This window comes from Vigna unguiculata, chromosome 11 (genome assembly GCF_037176805.1).
Source record: "Vigna unguiculata cultivar grain cowpea cultivar isolate G323 ecotype 2 chromosome 11, ASM3717680v1, whole genome shotgun sequence".
Taxonomy (NCBI): Eukaryota; Viridiplantae; Streptophyta; class Magnoliopsida; order Fabales; family Fabaceae; genus Vigna; species Vigna unguiculata.
Window position 1 is genome coordinate 7,814,387 of NC_140802.1, and position 25,012 is coordinate 7,839,398.

General features: G+C 29.0%; 2 protein-coding genes across 2 annotated transcripts; one reads left to right on the plus strand and one right to left on the minus strand.

Annotated features, from left to right (window-relative positions):
- The first annotated feature begins 3,551 nt into the window (after positions 1–3,551).
- LOC114170138 (protein ROOT INITIATION DEFECTIVE 3-like) lies at positions 3,552–4,908 on the plus strand. Its single transcript, XM_028055622.2, has one exon. The coding sequence runs from the start codon at positions 3,585–3,587 to the stop codon at positions 4,869–4,871; it is 1,287 nt and encodes a 428-aa protein (XP_027911423.2). The 5' UTR covers positions 3,552–3,584; the 3' UTR covers positions 4,872–4,908.
- Positions 4,909–10,263: 5,355 nt separating this feature from the next.
- On the minus strand, positions 10,264–22,696 carry LOC114168487 (putative LRR receptor-like serine/threonine-protein kinase At1g53430). Its single transcript, XM_028053325.2, has 24 exons — positions 22,214–22,696; positions 17,633–17,810; positions 16,774–16,845; positions 16,516–16,587; positions 16,244–16,315; positions 16,082–16,153; positions 15,878–15,949; positions 15,716–15,787; positions 15,296–15,367; positions 15,102–15,173; positions 14,943–15,014; positions 14,169–14,240; positions 13,982–14,047; positions 13,803–13,862; positions 13,679–13,723; positions 13,542–13,588; positions 12,772–13,142; positions 12,439–12,634; positions 12,216–12,353; positions 11,943–12,055; positions 11,605–11,815; positions 11,262–11,499; positions 10,904–11,054; positions 10,264–10,774 (listed from the first exon to the last, which is right to left on the minus strand). The coding sequence occupies exons 1-24, from the start codon at positions 22,305–22,307 to the stop codon at positions 10,382–10,384; spliced, it is 3,021 nt and encodes a 1,006-aa protein (XP_027909126.1). The 5' UTR covers positions 22,308–22,696; the 3' UTR covers positions 10,264–10,381.
- Positions 22,697–25,012: the final 2,316 nt, after the last annotated feature.

A 25,012-nucleotide genomic window follows, 5' to 3' on the forward strand; every position in this document is an offset into this window, starting at 1 on the left:
TGTATATATATTATATGTATATGCGTAGATATTTTATGCTTTTATATATATATATATATATATATATATATATATATATATTTCTTTTAAATTTTTATAAATTTGTCATGTTATAAATTTGTTTATAAAAGATCTCACTAGTTAAATGATTAATTTGTTTTATACGTATATATTATATATATTATATTATATTATTATGTATATATATTATATGTATATTATATTATATTATATTATATTATATTACATGTATATGTGTAAATATATATATATATATATATATATATATATATATATAAAAGTATATTTTATTTATATGTATATATACTATATTATATTATATTATATTATATTATATTATATTATATTTTATGTATAAATATATTATTTATTTATATATATTTTTTAGATTATTTAATAAATTATAAATAGTTTAGTAATTTAAGCGGGGACGGGTATTTGGGCGGGTATATATATATCCCCATCCCCAGTTGAAAATTTCGGGTATTACCCATACCCATACCCATACCCAGTCAAAGCGGAGATTTCCCGTCAAAACGGGGACGGGTTCGGGTGATACCCACGGGCACGGGTTTATTTGTCATCTCTAATTGTGTCTCTTGCCTATCTACTATTGCAAAGAAACCTTTAAATGATGACTTACTACAATAGTTATAATCTATCCATAATAACAAATCAAGTAGTGACATAATTGTAATCATAAGAAGAGTTATTATGTCCCTTATTAGTGAAATCAACATAGTAAATATTTACTATTATACAACAAGTTTTTTTATCATCACAGTCAGAACTTACTATTTCTATCATTTTACAAATGATTTTCTCAAAAATTTGTAAATGATCAATCTTGTTAGCTACTAATGACTCCATTTTCTTTCTTATTTAATTTGTTCAATCCTAACACTATATTTGGCTGTATTACTATTTTCATCAAGTGTCATTGGAATTTATGAGTAATCATTCATGAAACATTTCATTAATACTCTTAGAGAGGAAATTTTGTAAATCCAAAGTGTCATTATTTTTGAGGTTGTTTTTTGTATTTCAACATATGTCACTAAAGACATTAATAATCCAGGGTTTTAGTGAGCTAGCATGTAGTAAAAAAAAAAAAATCTCTTTTTCAACTTCTTTTGGGTAATTTTTTGTTCAAAGGTTGGACAACTTTATTGTCCTTATTAATTAATTTTTGTTATTGTTGATAAAAAATAAAATGGAAGGTGTCATTTCATGCGAAACAAATTTTATGGAACCCCCTTGCCTAGTAGAAGTGGTCACTATTATCACTACAAAAGATCATAAAATTAGTAGATCAAGTAAAACATTTTAAATTTTCATTGCTTTTCTCTATTTTTAATTAATTTCAAAATAATCAATTTAACAAATGATATATACTTCATTGATAATTTGTAAATATATATATATATATATATATATATATATATATATATATATATATATATATATATATAATTCAAATAAAAGTTGTATAAAAATTTATTTCATTTGTAAAACACATGTTATTGATCACTTGGGTAAATTTTTTGCAATTATTTGTAATTATTAATTAATAAAAACCTTGAACTTTATTTGTGTAAAATAATTTTGAAAACTGATTATTACTTATAAGATTTGGATAAAATTTGTGTACATGGACTTGCCATGGTCCACTTCCTTTCTATGCTTTAAAGAAGAAGACTTGAAATAAGAAGAATAATGTTTAGAAGAAGAAGAAGGATGAGTTTCATATATTTTTATTCATGTGCTTCCCAAGTGGGGATTTAAGTGTTAAGAATCATACGTCCTGTATTTAATAAAACTATTTTATCTCATAAATAAATATGTCATTTTATTCTGATATATATAGTCGTTAAAATACTATTTAACAAATTTAAAAAATTAATATATTTATTAAATACTTTATCCTCAATTAATTATATAAATAATGAAGAAAATAATAGTGAGAGTCGTGTCTCATAATTAAATTGTCAAAATTCTTAATATCACATTTTGGAAATGGAATATATTATGTTCCTCCATATTAAGTTTTTTTTTCTTCATATAAATAATTAGAACAGGTCAAAAAAATATAGTATTTGATAAATATATTACATTTATTACATATAACATAATTAATATTATAGTTATATTTAGTATTAACTGATATATTTATTAAATACTATAATTAATAATAAATACAACAGACTTTTCTTAGCATTAAATATTTTATTATATAAAAGATAACTCTAAATTGAAATCTCAATTAATTATGTTATATTTAATAAAAATAATATATTTAATTGTTTTCATAATTTGCAAACAAAAGAATAATGGTTATAAAATTTATCTCCTGTTTATATATATATATATATATATATATATATATATATATATATATATATATATATATATATATATATATATAGATAAATGGATTTATATTCACTATACATAATGATTTATCTAAGTTAGTCTCCAAATAATATACTATGTTATTTTAAACTAATATCAAGAATCTGTATATAAATCTAGTTGGAATAGCAGTAGTTAGATATTTTCACTCACTTCATCCCATGTATGTAATTAGTGACGTGTAAATATGTAATTAATTTTAATTTAGGGTTAAATATGTTTTTTTTTTTAAGTTTTAGTGAAATTTGAATTTGGAATTAGTCTCTCTTCAAAACTATTGACTAATTTAATTCTTTATCTTTAAAAATGTGTGAATTTAGTTATTTTAACCCAATTTTATTAAGTTTATCTAACGTTTCAAGCGCATTTCATAATAGTATTTGAATTGTTTACCGTGTCTGACACATTTTCGCTTGTTAACCAAATATAATAATAAAATACGTTTTAAATGTCAAATAAACTTAACAAAATTTGGTAAGAATGACTAAATTTACGTATTTCTAAAAATAAAGAACTAAATTGGTATAAAGTAGGGACTAATTCCAAAATTCATCAAAACTTGAGAGACAAAAACATAATTAATTTTTTATTTTATAAGTAATTAAAAAATAAATGAATGTTAATAAATACAATAATAAATACACGACTAATTGTGTAATAAAGTTATTGAAATATATATGTAATAATTGTTTGTTACCTCAAAGATGGAGTAAATTATTATTATATTAAAAGCCGTTTACCATTTTTATGAAAATAAATATAATGAAATTTTGAAACGTTATTTTGACAATAGAAAATTATCATATTGCTAAACTGTAAAGAGTTAAGATGATAAAAACAAAATGATAATGGAAAGTTACAAACATTTATCAACCTGTACAAACTTGTTAAAAAATCTATCAACTTGTACATAAAAGTTATTTATCATTTAAACAACAGTGAAAACCTAAAAAACCATACAAACATATGTTTTTTTTATAGAATGATTTTTTTTTTTAAATTTAGAATGACACATTGACAATAATGATATAGGTTGAACATTTTACTTTATAGACAAATATAAAAAAAAAAATTATAAAACTAAACCTCATGAAATTGTATTCACACACCTTCTTCTTTCTTCATTTTCTTCCTTAAAAAAAACAAAAAACATGTCTTCTTCTTCCTCCAATGAACTCATCCTCACTAGCTCCCCTGACGGGCCAATCATGGTCTACGAGACGGTTAGCCGCACCGCCGTGACACGGTTCTCCAGCAGCCGGTCACCGTGCCGCGGCCTTACCACGGTGGGCCGGAGATTGTTGGCAGCCTCACACGTGTCATCAGACACGGGTGCAGGCTCCATCAACATCTACAACTGGCACGGTTCTTCTGTGTTTCGTAACTTCCCCGTGCCAGAACCCATTGCCCCTCTCACTGCGACACCCGACGGAGCATTTCTCTTCGGCGGTGGAATCTCAGGCAGCGTTCTATCTATCTCAGGTTCTTCCGGTGATGTCATCAGATCAATCGTTGTTCACTCAAGTCCAGTTTCCAGTCTCCATCTGAGCGACGATGGGTCACTCCTTGTTTCAGGTAGCGAAGATGGAACAGTTGTTGTTCTCCCTAGCTTCAAGATCGTTGTTTCGGGTTCCTTTGAGGAGAATGTGGAAGACTTGATCTTGCACAAGTGGAAGGCACATTCTGATTCCGTCACTGCTTTGAAGTCCGTGACGGGTACTTTGGTTTCTTGCTCATTAGACCGAACGTGCAAGTTTTGGAATCTGGGAAACCATGGGGTCCTTATGCAGAGTGTGGCATTGCCGTGTTCCGTTTCTGGGGTTGCCCTAGATTCATCGGGGTCAACGTTTTACGCCGGTGGTGGTGATGGGTTTGTTTATAATGGGTCGGTGGAGGCTTGTGAGGTGGGAAAATGGGGGCAAAGCCAAAGTGGGTCGATTGTGTCGCTGGCTTTGGTGAACGAAGAGAGGAATGTGGTGTCTGCTGCAGAAGATGGGAGTGTGTGGATGTGGGATGTTGAGAAAGGAGAAGTTGTGATGGTTTTTGGGGATGAATTGATAACCCTTAGCGACATGATTGTGATCAAGGGAAATGGTGGAGGGTTTGGAGTTGGAAAGGGACATGGTGTCGATGGGGAGGGTAGTGGGTCCTTCACTGCTTCTGGGTTGTGTGATGAAGAGATTCTTAAGACTCTGAATCAAATGACAGCCCTTGGGGAGGTCAAGGATGTTGTGTTACAAGACAGGAAAAAGGCCATTGAAATGTTGGAATCTGTGATTGAAATGTATGAGAGACTTTTGAAGCTTATCCTTAAGGAAGCTACCAAAGCCATTGAAGAAGAAGAGAAGGATGATGATGAAGACAAAGATGATGATGAGGGTGATGATGATGATGATGAAAAAGAACACGAGAAAGATGATACGAAGGAAGAGAAGTAGTATTTTTGGTCGTGAATGTATTGAAGAAACATTAACTTTTTAAGAATCACAGAAGTAAAACTTTGGAAACATAGATGAGGTAAGTTTATGTAATATTATATAATTTTGTAGAATTATTTGGTGTTTAGGCATCACAATGAATCTTAATGTTCTTATTTTATCTGCATGAATTTTTCGAGCGAAGAAATAAATTTTAGATATTTGGAAGAGAATTTTATGACGATATATACTAATAGTTTGTGAGAAAATCATTTAATTTTATTTTCAACTACTAGTAAAATAGAGTTTTAACTTTGGTATCATTACTAGTTCCTCATTATAAGAAAGTTAATCAAAATTGAAAAACTTGAAGTTAAAAGTTAAAATTTACAAGTATTTTCCACTTTATTGAGTTAGCTATTAACTATATATATATATATATATATATATATATATATATATATATATATATAAACTAAAATCTTTCTATTAAATATGTCATTTAATAATTAAAAAATATTTAATAAATTCTATTTTTTAACTTTACTATAAATACTAATTAGAATAACATAACTATTTTATCTAATAAAATTAACTCCAATAAGTAGTTTTTTAAATATTATTTAGCAAATATAATAAGAGCGATATATTAATTACTTTATGATTAATTAATTACAGAAATAATGAATAGAAAATATCAAGATTATAGTTGGCACAAGCATACCGGACTTGTGTCTCTTAATTAAATCGTTCAAAATATGATAATATCATTTTGAATATAGAATATATCATGTTGGTCGGTGTTAATTAGTCTATTCCGTAATAAATATTTCGATCAGGTTAAAAAAATTCATGAACAAAGTATTTGATATTACTTTTGTAAACATAACATAATTAATAATACAATTATATATACAGTACTAACTGAAATACTTATTAAATACTATAATTAAGTAATAAATATAATTGATATTTTCTTAATAGTAAATAAATTTATTAAATAATGTAACTTTGTTGAAAATTTTACTAATTATATTATATTTAATAGATATACTGTATTTAACTTTCATAATTTTCAAAATGAAAGAAAATGTATAAAATTTGACTTCAAATTATATATATATATATATATATATATATATTAATTTCTATTATCTTTATACTCTTTAGTTAATTACGTATGAAATAAATAATAAAACAAAATTAAAAAACAGAATACATTGGAAAAAATATTTTTGCTTATATAAATAAATAATTAAATAATGAATTATTAGAACAAATAAATAGTTTATGAAACATCCCTATAAATAAATTTTTTTGACACATTCTAATTAATTTATATTTACAAACTTACAAAATGATTTATCTCATATACTTAATTGTTACTTAAAATAATAGTATACTGTTAAACACTAATACTAATTAAGGGTATGTATCTATAGTTGAATATTTTCACTATATGTGATTAGTCATGTATACGTGTAATTACTTTTATTTTAAAAATGATTAGAAAATAAGTGGATGTTTTAGTAGTGTATAAAAATTTACATATAATTATTTATGTAATATTTAAATTATTGAAAATATATATAATAATTATTTGTCAGACTGAAATCATCTAATACGTATAGTTTGGTCGTGTTAAAAGAATCATAATGCTTAACGTTTTCAAGATAATATATGTAATAGATTTAAAGTACTAACGTTTATAATGAGATATTATGATCATTAAACAATTGTAAAGAGTTAAGCTGATAAAACAAAATACATAAATTATATGCAAGTGATAAAGATTAGTCTTATGAAAGAAAAGAAAGTACTCTGGGAAACATTTGATGATATTGAAGTTTGAGGAAAACTTGATAAATTGATCTCGTCGACCATATTGGTACAAGTAATAAAGATTGATCTTAATCTATGATCTTTGTGTTTCTTGATTTTTGTGAGAAAAGATGTTATTTGACATTACACAAGGGTTGATTAATCGAGTAATCGTGAGGACCATGAACAGTCAAAAGAGAAAAGAAAAGAAACCGAGTATTATATTGTGAGTATGTAAGAATTCGATTACAAAAGAGAAAACAAGATGATCAATATATACAGGCAGAGGGAACAAGAAAAACTATTCTGCAATAATTCGTTTGACTTGGTTTTGACCGTTAAGCGTAGAGCGATTGTTACCATGGAGAATTTAATTGATTATTTTGACAGCCCATTCAAGCTTGCCGTAAATGTTGAGAAGCTAAAGCTTGATCATAAGGTTGTGAAAGAGAGCAAGAGAGAGAGCTTTAGACAGAATATCTGCATGTTGGTGTTGAGTGCCGATATGGAGGAGCTTAATGATGCATTGCTTGATATTTTTTCGGTTTTTTTTTATTCGGGGTCCTTTTCCCAGCTTATTTGTAAAATTGGTAAAATTGGGTCGTTTGAATTTTTCTTAGTATAATATGATTAAGTCGTCCTAGGAGAGGACGAAATTAAAGGTGAAATTGTCCTTTTCCAAACCGGTTTTATTTTTTTTTAAAGAAGTGATGTCGTTAGGTGCGATAACGGCTGAAGCCATCGTCGCTGCTACAGCAGTGAAAACACATACCACTGTCGTTCACCCCTCGCACTAACAGCTTGATTGTGAAGACGAAACCGTGCCTTGGTTGTGTACTCCATCATCTCAAACCCAGGTAAGAAGAAGCATTACCTTATGATCGGATAACCCGCAAGCACCAGAACCAAGAACAAAAAGTAGAAAGTTTGATTGCAATTATTAGGGATTTGCAATTTCAAAATTGGGGATTTATCCCAAATTAGGGTTCCTAAATTTAAAATAGAATGCACCGATTTAGAATTAAACTGTAGCACGAAAAACATACAATTGGTAAGAAAAAAAATTAAAAGTGAAACCGGCCTTTATCATGACGACTCCAATCTCAAATTTGCAGAAACTGTACTCTCACTTGACGACATTGCCTTTTTTTTTTTTTTAAATGAAACCGGTTTGGGGAGGACGACTTCACCTTTAATGTCGTCCTCCCCCATGACGACTTAACCCTGTTTCGCAAAAAAAAAAATAATCAAACAACTCAATTTTACAATTAAGTGGTCAAAAGCACTCAGAAATACAAAAATCCCTATTTTGTCTTATCAAATGACAATTTATCTCTATATGATATGTCCTCTCATGAAAAACTTGATTGGAAGCAATTTGTATTGCTGACAAATTGTCGTAGTAAAGAATAGAGGTTGATCAATCTTTAAGTCTTGCATGAGGTGATTGAGCCATTGAATTTCACATGTGGTTGAAGCGATAGCGCGATACTCTGCTTCGGAAGAACTTCTAGATACAATTTGTTGCTTTTTGGATTTCTAGCAAATAAGAGAATTTCCAATGTATATTATGTAGCCAATTACTGATCTCCTCGTCGTAGGGCATCCATCCCAATCAGAGTTGTAGAAGGCTTCCAATTGAAGGTTGCTAGTGGAATCAAAGAACATCCCTTATCTTGGATGATGCTTCAAGTAACACAGAATCCTCATGGATGCTTGATGGTGTAAGGTGGTAGGAGCTACAATGAATTGACTTAAGTGATGAACAACAAATGTGATATATGATCTAGTGTGTGTGAGGTATATGAGATGTCCAAGAAACCTACGAAAAGGAGTAGGATCAGCAAGAGGTTCTCCTGTGTTTGTGATTTTATGTTTGGAAAAATTCATAGGTGTTGACATGGGAGCAGATCTAAGCATTCCAGCCTCTTTTAGATTGTCTAGGGTATATTTCCGCTGACATAAATGAATGCCCTTGTTCCTTGCAATCTCAAAACCAAGAAAACATGTTAAGTTTCCTAGAATTTTAATTCTAAAAGTGCTATTGAGCAAATCACTAACGACGTTTATCTCATCTTTATCATCTCCTGCTAAGATAACATCATCAACATAAATGAGCAAGACAGTAATGCAGGATTCATTAAATTTAAGGTATAAAGAATGATCAACAAATTGTATCCATGAGAACATAAAAATTCTGAAAGTTTAGAGTACACCTACTAACTTGTTTAAGATCATATAAAGACTTGTGAAGTTGACAAACAAGAGGTTTTCATCATGTTTATTAAAACCTGGAGACAAATACATGTAAACTTCTTCATCTAAGTCGTCGTGTAAAAAGGCATTGTAAACATTTAATTGTTTTAAGTGCCAATTAAGTATGGAAGCTAAGGAAAGAATTAACCTGATGGTTGTGATCTTGGCTACAAGTGAGCAGGAGTCATGTCAGTTTGTCAAAAATTTCTCTAAGTTTTTCTTGTCAAAATATCATTACACTTCTTTATAGGCCTAGGAGTGGAGGAAGAAAGTATGGGGTGCTGGAAAATGGAGTCTATTACATATTATTATCCAGTGAGTAATAAAATGAATTATAATTTGACAATTTTTAGAAGATAATTAATATATTTTTTGATAAAATTATGATTAGTGGGCATAAATGACCATGAATTTTATAGACTAATTAATTATTTTATAACATGTGAAATCGATGAAATCATATCCTTCATTTTGAAAAAAGTACTTAATTTGTAAAATATTTTTTTTTTCTGTTGTTTTAAGAAACTATTAATTTAACTAGAAACATTTTGCTGTTTAATATAAATATTTTTGGGTAAATAATTGGTTCAATACAAAAAGTATTAGCATATTTTGTTTTGAGTACAATAAAAGAAAAATTCTTGCTTTAGCACAAAAACTTTGATTTCCTTAACTTTGTTTAATGTTTAAATTTTATTAATGGTTAAGATAATTAAACAAGTGTTTGATCTTTAACAATTGTCACATATTTATTTGGAAAAATTATCGTTAATCTTAAAGGAATTTTTGTTTGTTGCTTTGTAGATTTAAAATATTTAGTGGTTCATTCAATACTAATTGCATACTAATATTGATGAACATGTGTGACAATTAGTAAAGGTGATACACGTATTTATTTACTTTAATATACGTTTATTATTAATCTCCAAACACAAGTCTAGTAGTTAGCAAAACAAGAGTAAAATATCGTAGTCCTCAGTCCTCTGTTTTAAAACATAAAAAAAGAAAACAAATTACTATCAAATGTTATTTATAATTAAAAAATTATAAAAAAAAAAGAATTTTTTTTTAATTGGTCTTCTTTATTTATATCGAGTTATTGAAAAATAAAAGTTTATTGAAACAGTTTAAAAAATTAAAAATTATAATATATAAGATATCAAAAACTAGAAGTTGAATGGAACTATTGTAAGAAAGTTAGCCCTTATATGTCTTATACTTACAGAAAATAATTATATATATATATACATATATACATATATATATATATATATATATATATATATATATATATATATATATATATATATATATAAATAATGGTAGAGGAAACAGATTGTACATGCTATATATATATAACTCTGTACTTTCAGTTTATATACTTCAAAAATGAACTAAAAATTAATTGCAGTAGTCCTCTATAAGCTTTTAACAAATTTTCCCATGGTGTGTTCTTAGATTAGTTTATTGCTTGAAGAATGGCCATCACTTTGAAGATATAGGGAGGAGTCAAGCCATGGTCCATCTTCTGATTTGTTTCCTTGCTTCATACTTTCTTGAGAGTATGCAGATGAAACATGAGTTTGGCTGTCTTGTGATAGCAACTCAAAAGCTTTAAATCTTAAATCTTGGTTGCTCTCACTGCGCTTGATTATAGGAGCTTGGATTGGAATTTTTCCTTCAAGCATTTTCACAACAGAAGACATGGTTGGTCTAAGAGTGGGAGAAGGATTGGTGCACAAGAGTGCCAAGCTCAGCATTCTCATGGCTTCCTCTTGAGAGTAGTTTAAACCAAGACTTGGATCCACCAATTCCAGAAGGTTTCCCTGCTCTTGGAGAACATAAGCCTATGTAGCAAATAGCATAAGGTTAATTGTAAAGGAAAAAAGGAAAAAGAACAAAGAGTAATTTATCTCAATTTAACAAATAATATTGAATCCAAATGGTCTCACATTACTTCTGGTTTTTCAACTTACCCAATCTAGAAGGTATACAAACTCTTCCTTTGGTCTGTATTTTGTGTTGCTTTTTCCACTAACAATCTCTAAAGCTACAACTCCAAAGCTATATACATCTGCTTTATCAGTTAAGTAACCCCTCATAGCATATTCTGGAGCCATGTAACCACTGTCAAGACAAGCAGTAACCAATACTCAGTAATTTCAGAAAACAATTAAATATAAGTTTGATACTAACTTCATGCAGGAGAAAAAATTGTGGACAGAAGTGCAAGCCAGTTGCTTATGTTAATAAAAGTAAGAATGAAATGCTACTAATAAAACATAATCTAATTACGTATGATCTTAATCATGAATGTGGCGCAGTACTACTAACATTGTTCCAGCTATGCGTGTACTGATATGAGTATTTTCTTCTTCATCAAGCTTAGCTAAACCAAAGTCAGAGATCTTGGCATTCAGATCCCTATCAAGTAAGACATTGGTTGCCTTAATGTCCCTGTGCACTATTTTCAACCTTGATTCCTCGTGAAGATAAGCCAATCCCCTTGCTATCCCCACACAGATCTTCATTCTTGTAGGCCAGTCTAAGTTCAGCTTCTCTTCTTCTCCACCTACCGGAAATTTGGGGGGAAGGAAAGAAGATTTTGTTCATTAATACATTAAATTCTGAAGTAGAAACGCATACAAAACTCACGGTATACGTGTAAGGAATTTACCGAAAAGTGCACGAGCAAGACTGTTGTTCTCCATGTATTCGTATATCAAAAGCAACTGGTTTCCTTCAATGCAACAGCCATACAGCTTCACCAGATTAGGATGTTGCAAAGCAGATATCATGCCAATTTCATTGACAAATTCTCTGTTACCCTGCTTTGATTTGGAGGAGAGCTGCTTAACAGCAATCACATCACCATCTGGAAGCACACCCTGTGATTCAACCATGCCATCAGTATCATTTTTCCATGTACAATAGTGTTGTGGGATAAGTCCCATCCATGCCCCCAATGTTTTGAAATCATATATACTGATTATATCAGATGATTATGATAGTTACCTTGTATACAGGCCCAAATCCTCCTTCACCTATCTTATTTGCAGGGTCAAAGTTATTAGTAGCTGCTTTAATTTGTCTTAAGCTGTAATAGCCCGTTTTCATATCTAGAAGTTCTGCAAGAAGGAATTGATAAATGAAAAGAGAAGCACAGAAAGAGAAAAATCGAATGCAACAATAATGAACCTAAATCCACATTTTCTGTACATCTTATTTTATTAACAAAAGGCAATTTACAAGAGCAGCAACTGGGAACTTATATTTTGGCAGTCATACCTTTATCCGTTGTATCTTTCCTACAAAGAAGACCCATCTTCCAAAGGACAACCAGTATCAATATGACAAGCCCACATGATGCAGCAACAATTCCAACAATGACTCCACCAGACAGCCCTTTTGAAGGATTCTCAAAGTCTACAACAAAGTACAAATGCTTACAGGACAGAACATGGCATGATACTTGAAAGAAAAATTACTAATAAGAAAAGAAAAAACTCACTTGGTATCATCTCAATAGCAGATATCAGAGGTCCATATACACCTCTATCAGGAATTGAAGTAGTTCCTTTCCCTGCCCAGTATAAGTGGATTTCCAAGGTACCATCATCAACATCAACATCATACTCCCTAGTGATGCCCTTTCCAACTCCACCAGCCTCTTCCACAATGTTAAAGTCTTTCAAATATCTAACACCCTGTGAAGATGCATCATCGAAAATGTTTACTTTCATTTCAGAACTTCTACTTTATTCAAATACCAGATAGGATATATGACAAAAGATGTAAGAAACAACCAAAACAAAGCAACTAAATATGTTGCTTCAGCACTCACTTGAACTGAAACATCAAATATGCGCCTTCCTAAACTTCTAAAAGTTTGATCATCAGTATACATTATCTCAGCAAAATGGAGCTTCACTTTATAGTTTCCGTTTGGCAAACAAAGGCCATAGTAGTTAAGCGACAGAGGAGAAAGGCGAGCGTTTTGGTAATAGTCTGGACCACTAATATTCAAAGAAAATGTATTTCGTGCTACATAATCTGCATCAACTTTTCCCATAAATACTCCTGTGCTGCTATAGGCCCATTGTCCATCATTTCTAAGATCAAAGGTTGAAATGCCATCTAGGCGGAGGTCACCTACATAGTTATTGCCTTCAAACTCCCCCTCACTTCCTCCACAGTTTATGAACAATGACTTATCTGCAAAGACACGGGGAAATCTCAGAAGTTACTCCAAACAGAAACATCAAACTGCTTTTTTCACAGAATTATGGTGGTGTTGGAAACATTTTAGCTTAATTTGCACTTTTAGCTCCCTTATTAACGTCATTTCTTGAATTTGGTCCCCATTTCAATTTGATCTTACACTATTTTAACTGTGCAATTTTGGCTCATCCAACATTTTGACATTGAAAATTAACAAAAATGTTCATGCTGCACTCTATTGTACTCTAAGTTATATTTCTATTAAATATTGGATAATAAGTTAAAAGATGAATTAATATTGCAATCACACAAAAAAAAAAAAAAAATGGGACCAAATTCGAAAAATAACAGTACTAAGCCAAACATTTTTGTTTTACTCTCAGTAACACTCACACTGGGGTTCTCCTGCACAAGGAAGATTCCTCTTCAAACAAAAAGTTCTACAACATGAATACAGTTAGTTTTAACAGGTATGATAGAATGGTGATAAATCAAGTAGAAAATACAAAAAGAAAAACAAAAAAACTTACGAAGCCGTAGTTTCCGCTGAAGAAGAATGGCTTGAAGCCAAGTTCCTGTTCAGTAATAGTAAAAGGTTAGCATTGACATAGCTGAAAGAAATAATTATATATTGCTAGACAGAGAGAACCTTACACATCCACCTGCTGACAGCTAGATGCAGAAGACTTGGTAAAATTGTTGTAAGATAAATCTCTGAAAGTGGACATATGGTAATTTTTTTATCATTGTATCTCTGATATAGTATAGGGTGTAATTCAGTAAAGCTTTTACATTATGCAATTCGAGAAACCAAGATAAAGAAATATGCTAACATGTTTTCTTTGAAGCTCAATATCCAGTCCTGAATTTCTCCACTCATAGAATTATTTGTCAGAAACCTGCATTAAATCAATAAAGAAAAAGCAACCAATTTTCTAGGTATTAAAGTACTGTCTGAGTATAAGATATATAACATTTTTCTGTGTAATCTTCTGGTAAGGAAATCAAATCTTCACTTACAAGTAATCTAGGCTTTTCATATTTTGTATTGATTCTGGGACTGGACCAGTTAACATGTTGAAGCTTAGGTCCCTGCAAGAAAAATAAGATAGTCACATACATACCTGATATCAAATCCTAAGAATCGTTCCCATGTGAAAACACATACACACAGGATAACAATATTATGGATATTATGCTCCAGAAATTACTCCTACCAAAAGGATTAGTACCAATCACACCATGGTTATGCAAAAACATTGTTCCAAATCACCCGGAGGATAGACAATCATTTTTCCCTCAAAGTAATGAATTAGTTCAATAGTGTTAAAAACAAACTTGAAAAGCATTACCACAACCACCCAAAAACGGGATATAAAAATTAGTGACAAAGACAGCCGAGAGAATTAGTTCACAAAAAATAATGGGAAATCGTTTAACAATCCTTGTATGTAAGTAATACATGAACAATTTCTAATGACAGTAACCCTTTGAAACAAATTGGCACCAGAAATAAACAAGAGTTTAACAGCACAAAACGCAGTTGTCTCTTCAAAGATTTGATGTTGTGGAAATGAAACGAGGAGAAAATATAAATAGTGTTTGGATGGAGAATTTTTAGAAGGCAATTTGAAATGCACAAAAGATATGGTTTGTATAGAAAATTTTAGAAGACACCGAAATTTAGAAATTTATGAGTATTGTTATTGTTTAAAATAATATAATATCAAACACAAGTTAACTATTCAAGATGGTGCCAAAAATAAACTTGAGCTGACCATTGATGGAACTTACAAAGTAGTTAAACTTGCCATTTCACTGAAGTACTCTGGAATACGACCCGTGATTAAGCAATTTCTTAATGCCCTGAGTCACAGAAATGCACACCTTCGTTAAAAGGCCAAATGAATCTTATAGTTCTTAACATAAGTAGTTGAAAATGTTTGAACTCACAGTCGTTCCAAGTTTTTCAACTCCTCCAGATTAGGAAAATCCATAGTTGGTCCTTTCAAATCAGTTATTCTCCTGATACAGAAATGTTCATCAATGAAAAGGGAAATGATATTATGATCCAGAATCATTGCACAATAATATCCTGAGATAAAATGCCCCAATTCAGGAATATTCAGAAAGAAGCTAGTACTCACAATTCAGTCAAAAGTTTCAACTGAGATATAGTGGAAGGAATTGGGCCTTCCATATTTGTTCCCTGCAAATCCCTAACAAAAACATAAAGTTTAATTAGACGATTTTCATTACAAAAGTTACTGATTGCAAAAGTTTAACAGAGATTAAATACACGCTGGAATGAAAATTAACAAGGAACCAAAGGGTATCTATCTCATGATGCATCCATTTCTTAGTAAAGTTTACTTTTTGTTCTTTAAAACCTTTATATCAAGTTTGATGAGAATATCATGAGATTCTGACTACTTACCTTCTTTTAACTGAATTGTACTAATGGAGCACCATTTAAATCTTACGCTAAGCATGATATAGAATATCAAATTTGTCTTCCTACAACTGTACAAGAAAATAGTAACGAATTGTTCTGAATGTGTACTCACAGTCTGTCAAGTTTGGTCCAGTTCCCAATGAAACTGGGTATTGGTCCGGATAAACTGCTTCCATCTATCCTACTGCAGAAAATGCAAAGAATAATTTTAAGATTTAACAGAGATATGAAAAAAAGAAACGAAAAGGAACTACTGTATCATTTTGCCACTCACAAATCAGTCAGATTTTTAAGTTCGCTAAATGTTTCTGGTATTGTCCCTGTAAAATTATTTGAAGAAAGAAGCCTGCAGAATTTGTATAAACTAATTAAAAAACCCTTGAGCAACATAAAAACAAACAGTTGGTACACAGAAAAGTGAATGACGAAAATTGATTATATACATAAAACGAAAATGGCTCGAATGAAAGAGTCTTACAGTCTCTTCAAATTGCTCAAATTTCCAAGACTAGGAGGAAGTGGTCCTTCAAGTTGGTTACATTCTAAGACCCTATAAAAACGAATACCATTATCATCATTCAAGTATTCAACTTCCAATACCACTTTTCAATGTCAAAAATCCAAATTTTGCAGCACTTACAGTTCCTCCAGACCATCAATATCACCAATTTCTGTGGGAATTTGACCACTTAGTCGGTTTCCTAGAAGGGACCTGAGCAACATTAACAATTGGACATTGGTCATTCAGTAAGAAAACAGAGAAAATATTGAAAGCCAAATATGCAAAATTAAGTGAGCCTTAGACATCAAAAAACGTTTGAGTTAAGAAATTGTTAGATATAAACTGCTTAGACTTTTAGGAGAGAGTCATGAATAACAATTAACACAAAATCAAGGGCGTGGAAGACTAACAAATTGATCAGTGAAGAGTTGGGAGGAAAACTTTTTGGAAGCGAGCCGTTGAGATAGTTGCGGGAAAGATCACTGCACAAGGCATAGAAATTCTAACAATAATTATTGGCATTCACATAAAGAAATACAAAAATTCATCTAAAATTCATTTTCATGTTAATCAACATGTTGTACTACCAGGATATAATCAACATTGTCAGAGAGTGACAACATTCGTGACCACACAAAACATAAACAAAATAGTATTTACAAACTTACAGCACTTTCAGATGGGTGAGATTTCCAAATTCACTGGGAAAAACTCCCGATAGATTTTGACCCTTGAGAAAGCTAGCATGGCCAAACAATGGTATTAGTATCCCATAAAGAAACACACAATTAATCAAAGAAGTAGCATTCAATGAATTTATGTACATAAAACCATAAAAAATGTGCATATTAGGCAAACTTTTGCCAGAATTTGTTTGAACTTATCGTATATTTCTATAAACGCACAACTTAATTAGAATGTATAAGAAGTGAGCCTTTCTCAACCTTTATCATTCAAACATCTCTTGCATTTTATCTTTGACGTTGTCCGAATTGAATTCAATGGTTTTTCAAATAAACTGTTAATAATTAGATGAATAAATAGGCTTAATTAACAATTTAGATTTTCATTTGTTTAAATCTTTATATTTGTTTTCGATGACTCAATTGTGTTTTTATTTTTCTAAAAAATATTCAATATAGTCTTTTCGATATAATCCAGATTAAGACCGGTTGGAAGTGTCATGGTGATCATCTATCTTAAAATCTCTTTGATCTTGACAAGTGACAACTTCCAAATAAAAAACTTAGATTTTGATATGTGATAGACCTAAAATTTAACTTCAGTATAAAAGACCATTAACTTTCAAAGACCATTAACTTCAGTATAAAAGAAGACTTAATATATTTTACAAAAATAAATATTCAATTGATTTTTTTTAAAATAAAGACTTATTGAGTAAAAAAAATATAAAATTCAAACTGAATTAAAAATCTAAATTTAAAAACTAAATTACTAATTAAACCTAACAAACATTAAATATTAAGTACACTATATCACTGGGGAGGTAGCTAGAAAAATACGTACATGTTATCAACATGGCAAACAGTGCTATTTTCGAAGTTGCAATTGCATGTGACATTCCTCACTATGTCATCTCCTATATTCATCTTGCCATTAAACCCTTCATTCTCTGTGCAGGAACGCTCTGTAACTGTCCAGTTCAAGTTTTCTAGTTTATCCGATATTGCTTGCAGTACTCTCACTGCGACACACACAAAGCAATGCATTAGCCACAACCATTTTTTCTAACAATTAGTTTATCTACATATTCCAAGAATTAAACCCTTCAAAACAATAACAGCAATTTTTTTTCACCCTCACAAATTGCATAATCATTACACACACCAGTATCGGTTACTATGTCAAGAAGAAGATTCAATTAGTTATTTTTATGATGTCCAAGTGTTATGAGAGGTGTTTGTTTAGATAGATCAATAATAGTCTAAGTGTGTGTTTTAGCATCGTAAAGCCAAGAAAAACCTTCTTCATCAATTTTAATAACATAATAATTGATTACTCTTAATCTAGGCACGCTCTTAATCAAATTTAAAAGATAAATGTACTTCCTAAAACTTTTAATCGATCAAGTTACATACATAATTGATTAATTTAGTAAGTTTAAAAAAAAATGTGATTAAGACATATTAATCGATTAATATTTAATATTGATATGTTATTAATTTTTCTTTAAATCTTGCATCTTCCTCCATTTCATAACAATGATATCCTATGATCAATAGAACATGTGTGAGAGAGTTTTGAACATTTTATCTTTTCAGAAAACATTTTTATTCAAGATGATAAAAGATTGAAGGGTTTTATCTTGACTATAGGTAAAATTGTAATATTTTTACAAATCAGGTGAATTATTTCCTTTGTATTTTTTATGTAATCATTCATTTGTATTGTTCTCATTGGTGATAGGATAAAGTAATGTGTGTAGCATTATTTTTTTTTTTTTAAATCTTGAAGTGTATTTCAAATTTTTATACATCCAGAATATATGTTTTACATTGGTGAATTTTGTAATCCTCGATCTTAGAAATCTAGTGAAAATTCTAATTAGAATTACCAGAAAACCGGATGTTATAATCGAATTTACCTTATTAATTGATTAAAGCTTTTCTCTCATGTGAAAGATTTGACTACATTCATTTTAACAGTATTAAAGTACAGAATTAGAAATAGGTAGATTTATTTTGATCTCACGCATGTTGGTGATAGATTTTGTTAATTTATTTATCTACTTTTTAAAAACCGAATTTAAAAACTTTTCCAATAGTTTTTGGATGAAGAAATGCAAAAAGAGATTTTTTTTTTTTTTACTTTAGTATCATGGAAGTATAGAAAGTAAAAGCTCACTTGGATTAATTAATAAATATATAATGGGTTTAACAGGTACTATTTTAAACCGACTGAAAATTTTTAGGCTTCATTAATCTTATTTCAAAACCAATAAGGCATTTTGTCCTGTTTAAAAAAAATAAAAGAATAAACAAATAAAAAGATTAAGAATAATATATTTTTTAAAAATTATTCATCCCAGATTAATATATAAATATGAATTTAATCAGGTCGGGCAAAAGGTAAATCGATATTTAATTTCGATTATACTTTTTTTTTGTAACTAATTTACTTGTACAATTTTTTTTAGTTGGTCCATCACTTCAAAGCCATTTTCAAAGCTATTTTCAAAGCTCAATGGTCAACTACGGAAATTGTTTACTAATTGATTCAACCATGAACAATAATATGAAGTATCTTATTCATGACAAATCCAACGTTAATCAGAACATAGTTTTTAAGGAAATCTTTAACATATTTCTAAATTCTTAGCTTGAATCTAGTCATTTTTTATAAATTCTAGATACTGAAATATTTCAACGCTCTAACGTGGAAAACTTGAACTCTTGAAGTCAAAAAGTTTCACATAACTTTTAATTTATCAAAACTTTTAAATGTTTTATAATTTTTAATAACTGCGTATGGGTTAAAAATTGGTTAGATGTCTGATTCAAATATAAATTTGGTCAAAAATATTGAGGGCTATAAATATCCATGACATTAAATGAAACACTTTAAATTCAATCAAAAAATTTAAATCACCAAATAGAGCAATTTAACAAACTTCATTTTTTTTTTATTTCTTAGATTTTGAATAAAGTCAAGTCAAATATGGTGTACAATAGAGTATAAGAAAAATTCAATGTTCATTCAAAGACTATATGCATGGCTCTTTCCCATGTCAAAATCAGAATCATAACTATGCATGGTTTTGGTTTTCTTTATCATGAAATGTATGCCAAATGATGCATACAAAGCATGGAATCTATATTACCATATCCATTGTATTTCAGAAACAGCATAGTCAAAAGAGTAGTTAAGAAACAAATCAATCTTAATTAAAAAGTACTGTTACACGAGCCTACATGCAAAAATCTAAATTTCTAGAGTTAAATTATAAAATATTATTTTATATAGTTTTGACTATTTCTATCCTTATTCATAACAATTCTTCTAAAGAAAAAAAAAATCCCATTTAACATCATCTTCTACCTAAATTTTGAAGAATATAGGTTTCTGGTTTTTTTATTTATACTTAATTTTTTTATAAATAATAAATTACATTAAATAGAATTTGAATAATTTTGGTTATTTTTGAAAAATATTTAGACCCATGTATGAACAGTTATTTATCATATCTGTCTTTATATTTGATATTCTTTTTAAAACTCGAACTTCACTTATCAATTTATTTCAAAACTTGTTTCATGTTAGAAATTTTATACTGATCAACAAGACAATGGAGTTTACTAAAGCATAAATAATAAAAATTAAAATGATTGCTTCTGAAAACATATGAAAAATGTGGAAAGAGACAAACTATGTGTTAGACTTTTTAAAATGTCAACTGTTAAAAATCTTATTTTTAACTTGTAATATGACCTCCGTGATTTTTTTTTTTTTTTGAAAGACTCTTTGTAATAAGCCCTTTAATGAGTGATATTCTATAATAACAAATTTAATGTAGAGAGAGAATACAAGTTTTGTACAGTAAGTAAAACAATTCTATTCTCTTGTTCAAATTATTATACATATTAAGTTTATTAACTTTTACAATACTTAAGTTTCAAGTATGATTTCTAATTATTTGTTAACATATAAAGTTGACACTAACTCGAGACATTTACTAAACCCTTTAATATATAATAAATTATATGAGTAGAAATATATTAATTATAATTACTTGAACAAGTAATAATGTTAGATAAAAAAAAACAAAGTATTGACTTAAAGTTTGTTTTTCTTTTTAAATGAACTTTTGTAAAAACTAAAATTCATTTTTTTTAATGAACTACATTCCTTTTATATACAGACACTTCCTCTGTTTTAGATGTTCTTTTTTTTTTTCTATTTAGTGTTCCTGAAGGTAAAATTTATTTCAGAAATTGTACAAAGTGTGATAAGTGTTTTAATTTTTCATAAAAATTAAAAATATGTTAAAACAATAACAATTCTTTTATTTAACCAATTTCTAATGATGTGTAAGATGAAATGCAGCAGAAACAAAAGTATCAGTACAAGAAGGTATGGGCAACAACATGCAGCATGTGAAAGCAGAGCAATTATTTTTCCTCTGTTTTCACCATTAATAATGTTGAACTATCTCCACTTCATAGTTGTTATATTCAATAAATTCTAATTAACACTTTCTACAAACAGTGTCAGAGTTTTTAAAATCACAATTTGGTACTGACCCAATGGCCAAACCCAGTTATATTTTCAAATTTATGAAAGCACAAGTCAATGCAAAATGTTGTTTTCAAAAATGTCACACTATTTGGCTAAAAACATTGTTTTCAAGCTTCCATATATATAATTAGAAAATACCTTCTGAACATAATTTATTGTGTTGAAGATTTGAGTTTATTGACTATATCATAAGCATTGGTCTTATCCAAAATATTAAAAAAAACAACAAATTCATGATCATAAACAAAAGTAGTGGTCCTCCACCCTTGTTATTTCATTTTCAAAAGGGTGTCATCTCACATGGGATGTGCCAAGCAAAGGGTGTATCACCAAAACATTCCTAAAAACGATTGAGTGATCAAGAAAAACCTAAACTTGATATGATTACATGAAAAAAAAAATTGAAATAATGATCATCAAAAGTCCCAGTAAACAAAATTGAATTGAATTTGATAATATAAGATATAAAACCTCTGAGAAAAATCCATGGATAATCATCAAAAGTTACCAGATTGGAAAAACAGTGTTTTAAAAGTTCTCTAAAGAAGGAAGTTACTGAAAGAAACCGCAGCACAAACACCTTGTGTTCAATCATAAAGAAGACAATGATGCAGAAAACTCAATTCTTATCATCAGAATCCTCATTCGGAAAATGAAGTGTTTTTCATTTACTTTGTATTTTCATCGAATGCAAAAGTGAGAACGGGTAGAAGGGTGGTTAATCAAAACCTTATTATGAAAAGTTTCAGAAGAGTTCTTGTTGTTGTTGAAATAACTACAATTCAAGCAACCAAACCAAGCAAACCAACCAATTAAGAAAACAAAGTTGAGAACAAAAGCGTGGAAGCGTACCTTCATCTTGTGGTATGAGTTGAGCATTGGATTCAAAAACTTGAACGCAATTCAAAGCCACAAACCCTAAGACAAGAACATGGAATAACCGCATGTTGCTGTCTGAAATCTTCAAAACTGGTTGGGTTTGAGACAGAACCGTCCAGTGTTCTAAAACACTCTGAGAAAACAACAGGAGTTGTTATGTCTGTGGTTGATTGTGTCTGTTTGTATGTTGGTTTAAAGAGAGGCCTTGAAAACTGAGATATTTTTTTAACAAAATCACCAGATAGAACATCGAAGGAAAAGAAAAAAAGAGAAAGTAACTAAAAAGGTAGAAGTAAGTAACATTATTGGTTTTGAATTTGGGTGAGATGACTTAATCCACAGTCAACACACGGCATTTGGTTGAGACATAAATTTTGATGCTATGGTTCCTTCATGTCGGGCAGAGAGGCGGCTACACAAATATTTTCCAATTTTTTACTTTTCACGACACTGTTCGTTGCATACTTAGATATTCTCAGGAAGCTTTTGTGCTCTACTTTGGAAAAAAGGAAATAAAGAGAAATTGGAAAAGTAGAGAAGAATATAGGTTTATTCAATGAAAAGTAAAACTAAAACACAGATAACCGATTGCAGAGAATAAAAAATAGAATGAAAAGGATATATTTATTTATTAATTTATTATTGGTAGAAATACATTTAGTATATTTACATTTTTCTTACCGGCAGACGAGTTACGCATGTGTATTTTTCTTCTTAGACACCGGAATATAGATACTATATTTCTTTCATATTATCATTTGATATTATTTTTGTTACTATTCACTTTTCTCTTCTTTTTTTTTATAGGTACTAGCATAAATATAAATATTATTGTGATTGTGTACATGTATTTTTTAAACATACGTGATATTATATTAGTAAATGATGATATTATAATATTATTAAGTTATTATATAAAATAAAATTATATTTATTAAAAATAAAGTAGAATATATCAATAAAGATGAAAGAATAATAGTTGATAAGTAAGAAAAAAGAGAAAAAAAACAAAGATAAACAATTTTATAGAAAACTTGTAAAAATAACGATCAATTTTTAAAAATTTAATAAATAATTATATTTTGAAAGATAAAATTAGAAATTTAAAATGTGGACACAAAAAAGGAATCCTCTTTATATATTGTAATAGATAAAAGTTTTTGTTAAAACTATTTTATCTTTATAAAAAATTTTAAATAATTGTGATGGCAATTTTTTTATGATCATAAAAAATAATAAAATTAAAAGTAAATATAAATAACTTTTATTTATTTCGTATATAATTTTGTTATTATAAAATTTTAATTTAGTTTTAGAAAATTATTAAATTAAAAAAACACTCAAATTAGGAAAAACGATTTAAATTTTAAAAAAAAACACTTAGAAAGAAATGTGTATATTATTTACTAAAATAAAAATAACAACACGAAATAAATAGTTATTAAAATGTTAAAAATAAGGAAAGAATTGTATAAAATATAAGTTTAATTAAGTTTAAATTTAGTTTTTATTAAAAAAATTAGTTTGAGTATTCAATTTTTTTAAATTGAGTCTCTATCGGTTAATTTTTTTTATTAACGGAGTGATGAGGCTACCATCTTATCCTATCCTATCATTTTTTTTTTTCACGCGTTAATGTAATACAACAAACATTTCTATTATTTTTATTGAAAATATATTAGATAACAATACTATCAATTATGATGATGATAATGATAGAATGATATATTCTTGAGAGTAGGTTAAGGTGATAGCATAAAAATTATTGGAGAACACGACAACCTTGTGATTAACACGTTTTTCGTTATCATTTGATATTAGTTAACACATGGAAGCAAGATAACAACTACAATCACCGGTTAACCAACAAATTAAACGGCAAATATTCAATTAGAAAGTGTAAATTGTAAGTATTCAATAAAAAACAAAAAGAATAACTCAACTAAAAGATTTTAAATTCACGAAAAACTTAAAATTTAATCAAGCCTAAAATACATAACAAAAATTTGTATCTCATATATATTATAAAAAAATCTAACAAAAATTTGTATATGATATATATTATAAAAAAAATTAAAAAGGAAAAGAAATCACTATAAAATCAATTATGTCTTAACACAAATTTAAAACACATATGCAACCTACTTTGTTATCATTAAAGGTGAAGCCTAAATGAGAAGTTTTGGCTTACTTGTTAATGTTTTTTTCTCTCATTTCTATTATTTCGAATGAGATCCTCCTCTTTTAATTTTCCTTTATTCTTTCCTCCATAATAATAATAAAAAAAAGTAGAATTAGAGAATAAATTTGGCTGTTAATAGGTTGGAAGGCTAGACGTTTGATCTCAAATAAGAAAGAGAAGAGTATAAGGGTTGAGGTGAAAGAAACATAGCAAAGTCTTACGAACATGACTTTGGCTCATGAAAAAGAGATTACTAGTAAGGGGAGCGCTAAGGTTGAGCTCTTCAAGTTTCAACAATATGTTCTTGTTCTTCATGAGGAGGGTTTCAACCAGGTTGTCTGGTCATATGTTTTTTTCTTATTGTTTAATGTTTGTATTTTATTATTTTCTATTCAATTGTATGTCTGTGTTCTACTTTTTCTTTATTTTGTAATTTTTGGAGGTTACACTAGCTGGTATATGTCATATGCTTTTTTTTAATTGGGGTCCATTATAACTCGAATTTGTAAAAAAGGATCCCTCAAATTTTTTTTGCGAAACAAAGTCAAGTCGTCATGAGGGAGGACGACATTAAAGGTGAAGTCGTCCTC

Bases quoted from the DNA above. Each gene is read 5' to 3' on its own strand.
- LOC114170138 (XM_028055622.2), top strand. From the start codon at position 3,585: ATGTCTTCTTCTTCCTCCAATGAACTCATCCTCACTAGCTCCCCTGAC.
- LOC114168487 (XM_028053325.2), bottom strand. From the start codon at position 22,307: ATGCGGTTATTCCATGTTCTTGTCTTAGGGTTTGTGGCTTTGAATTGC. The intron at 16,316-16,515 runs GTTAGTCTTCCA...AATGTTGCTCAG, and splicing joins AACTCTTCACTGATCAATTT to GTCCCTTCTAGGAAACCGAC. The intron at 13,863-13,981 runs GTTAGCATATTT...GTCCACTTTCAG, and splicing joins TTGAGCTTCAAAGAAAACAT to AGATTTATCTTACAACAATT.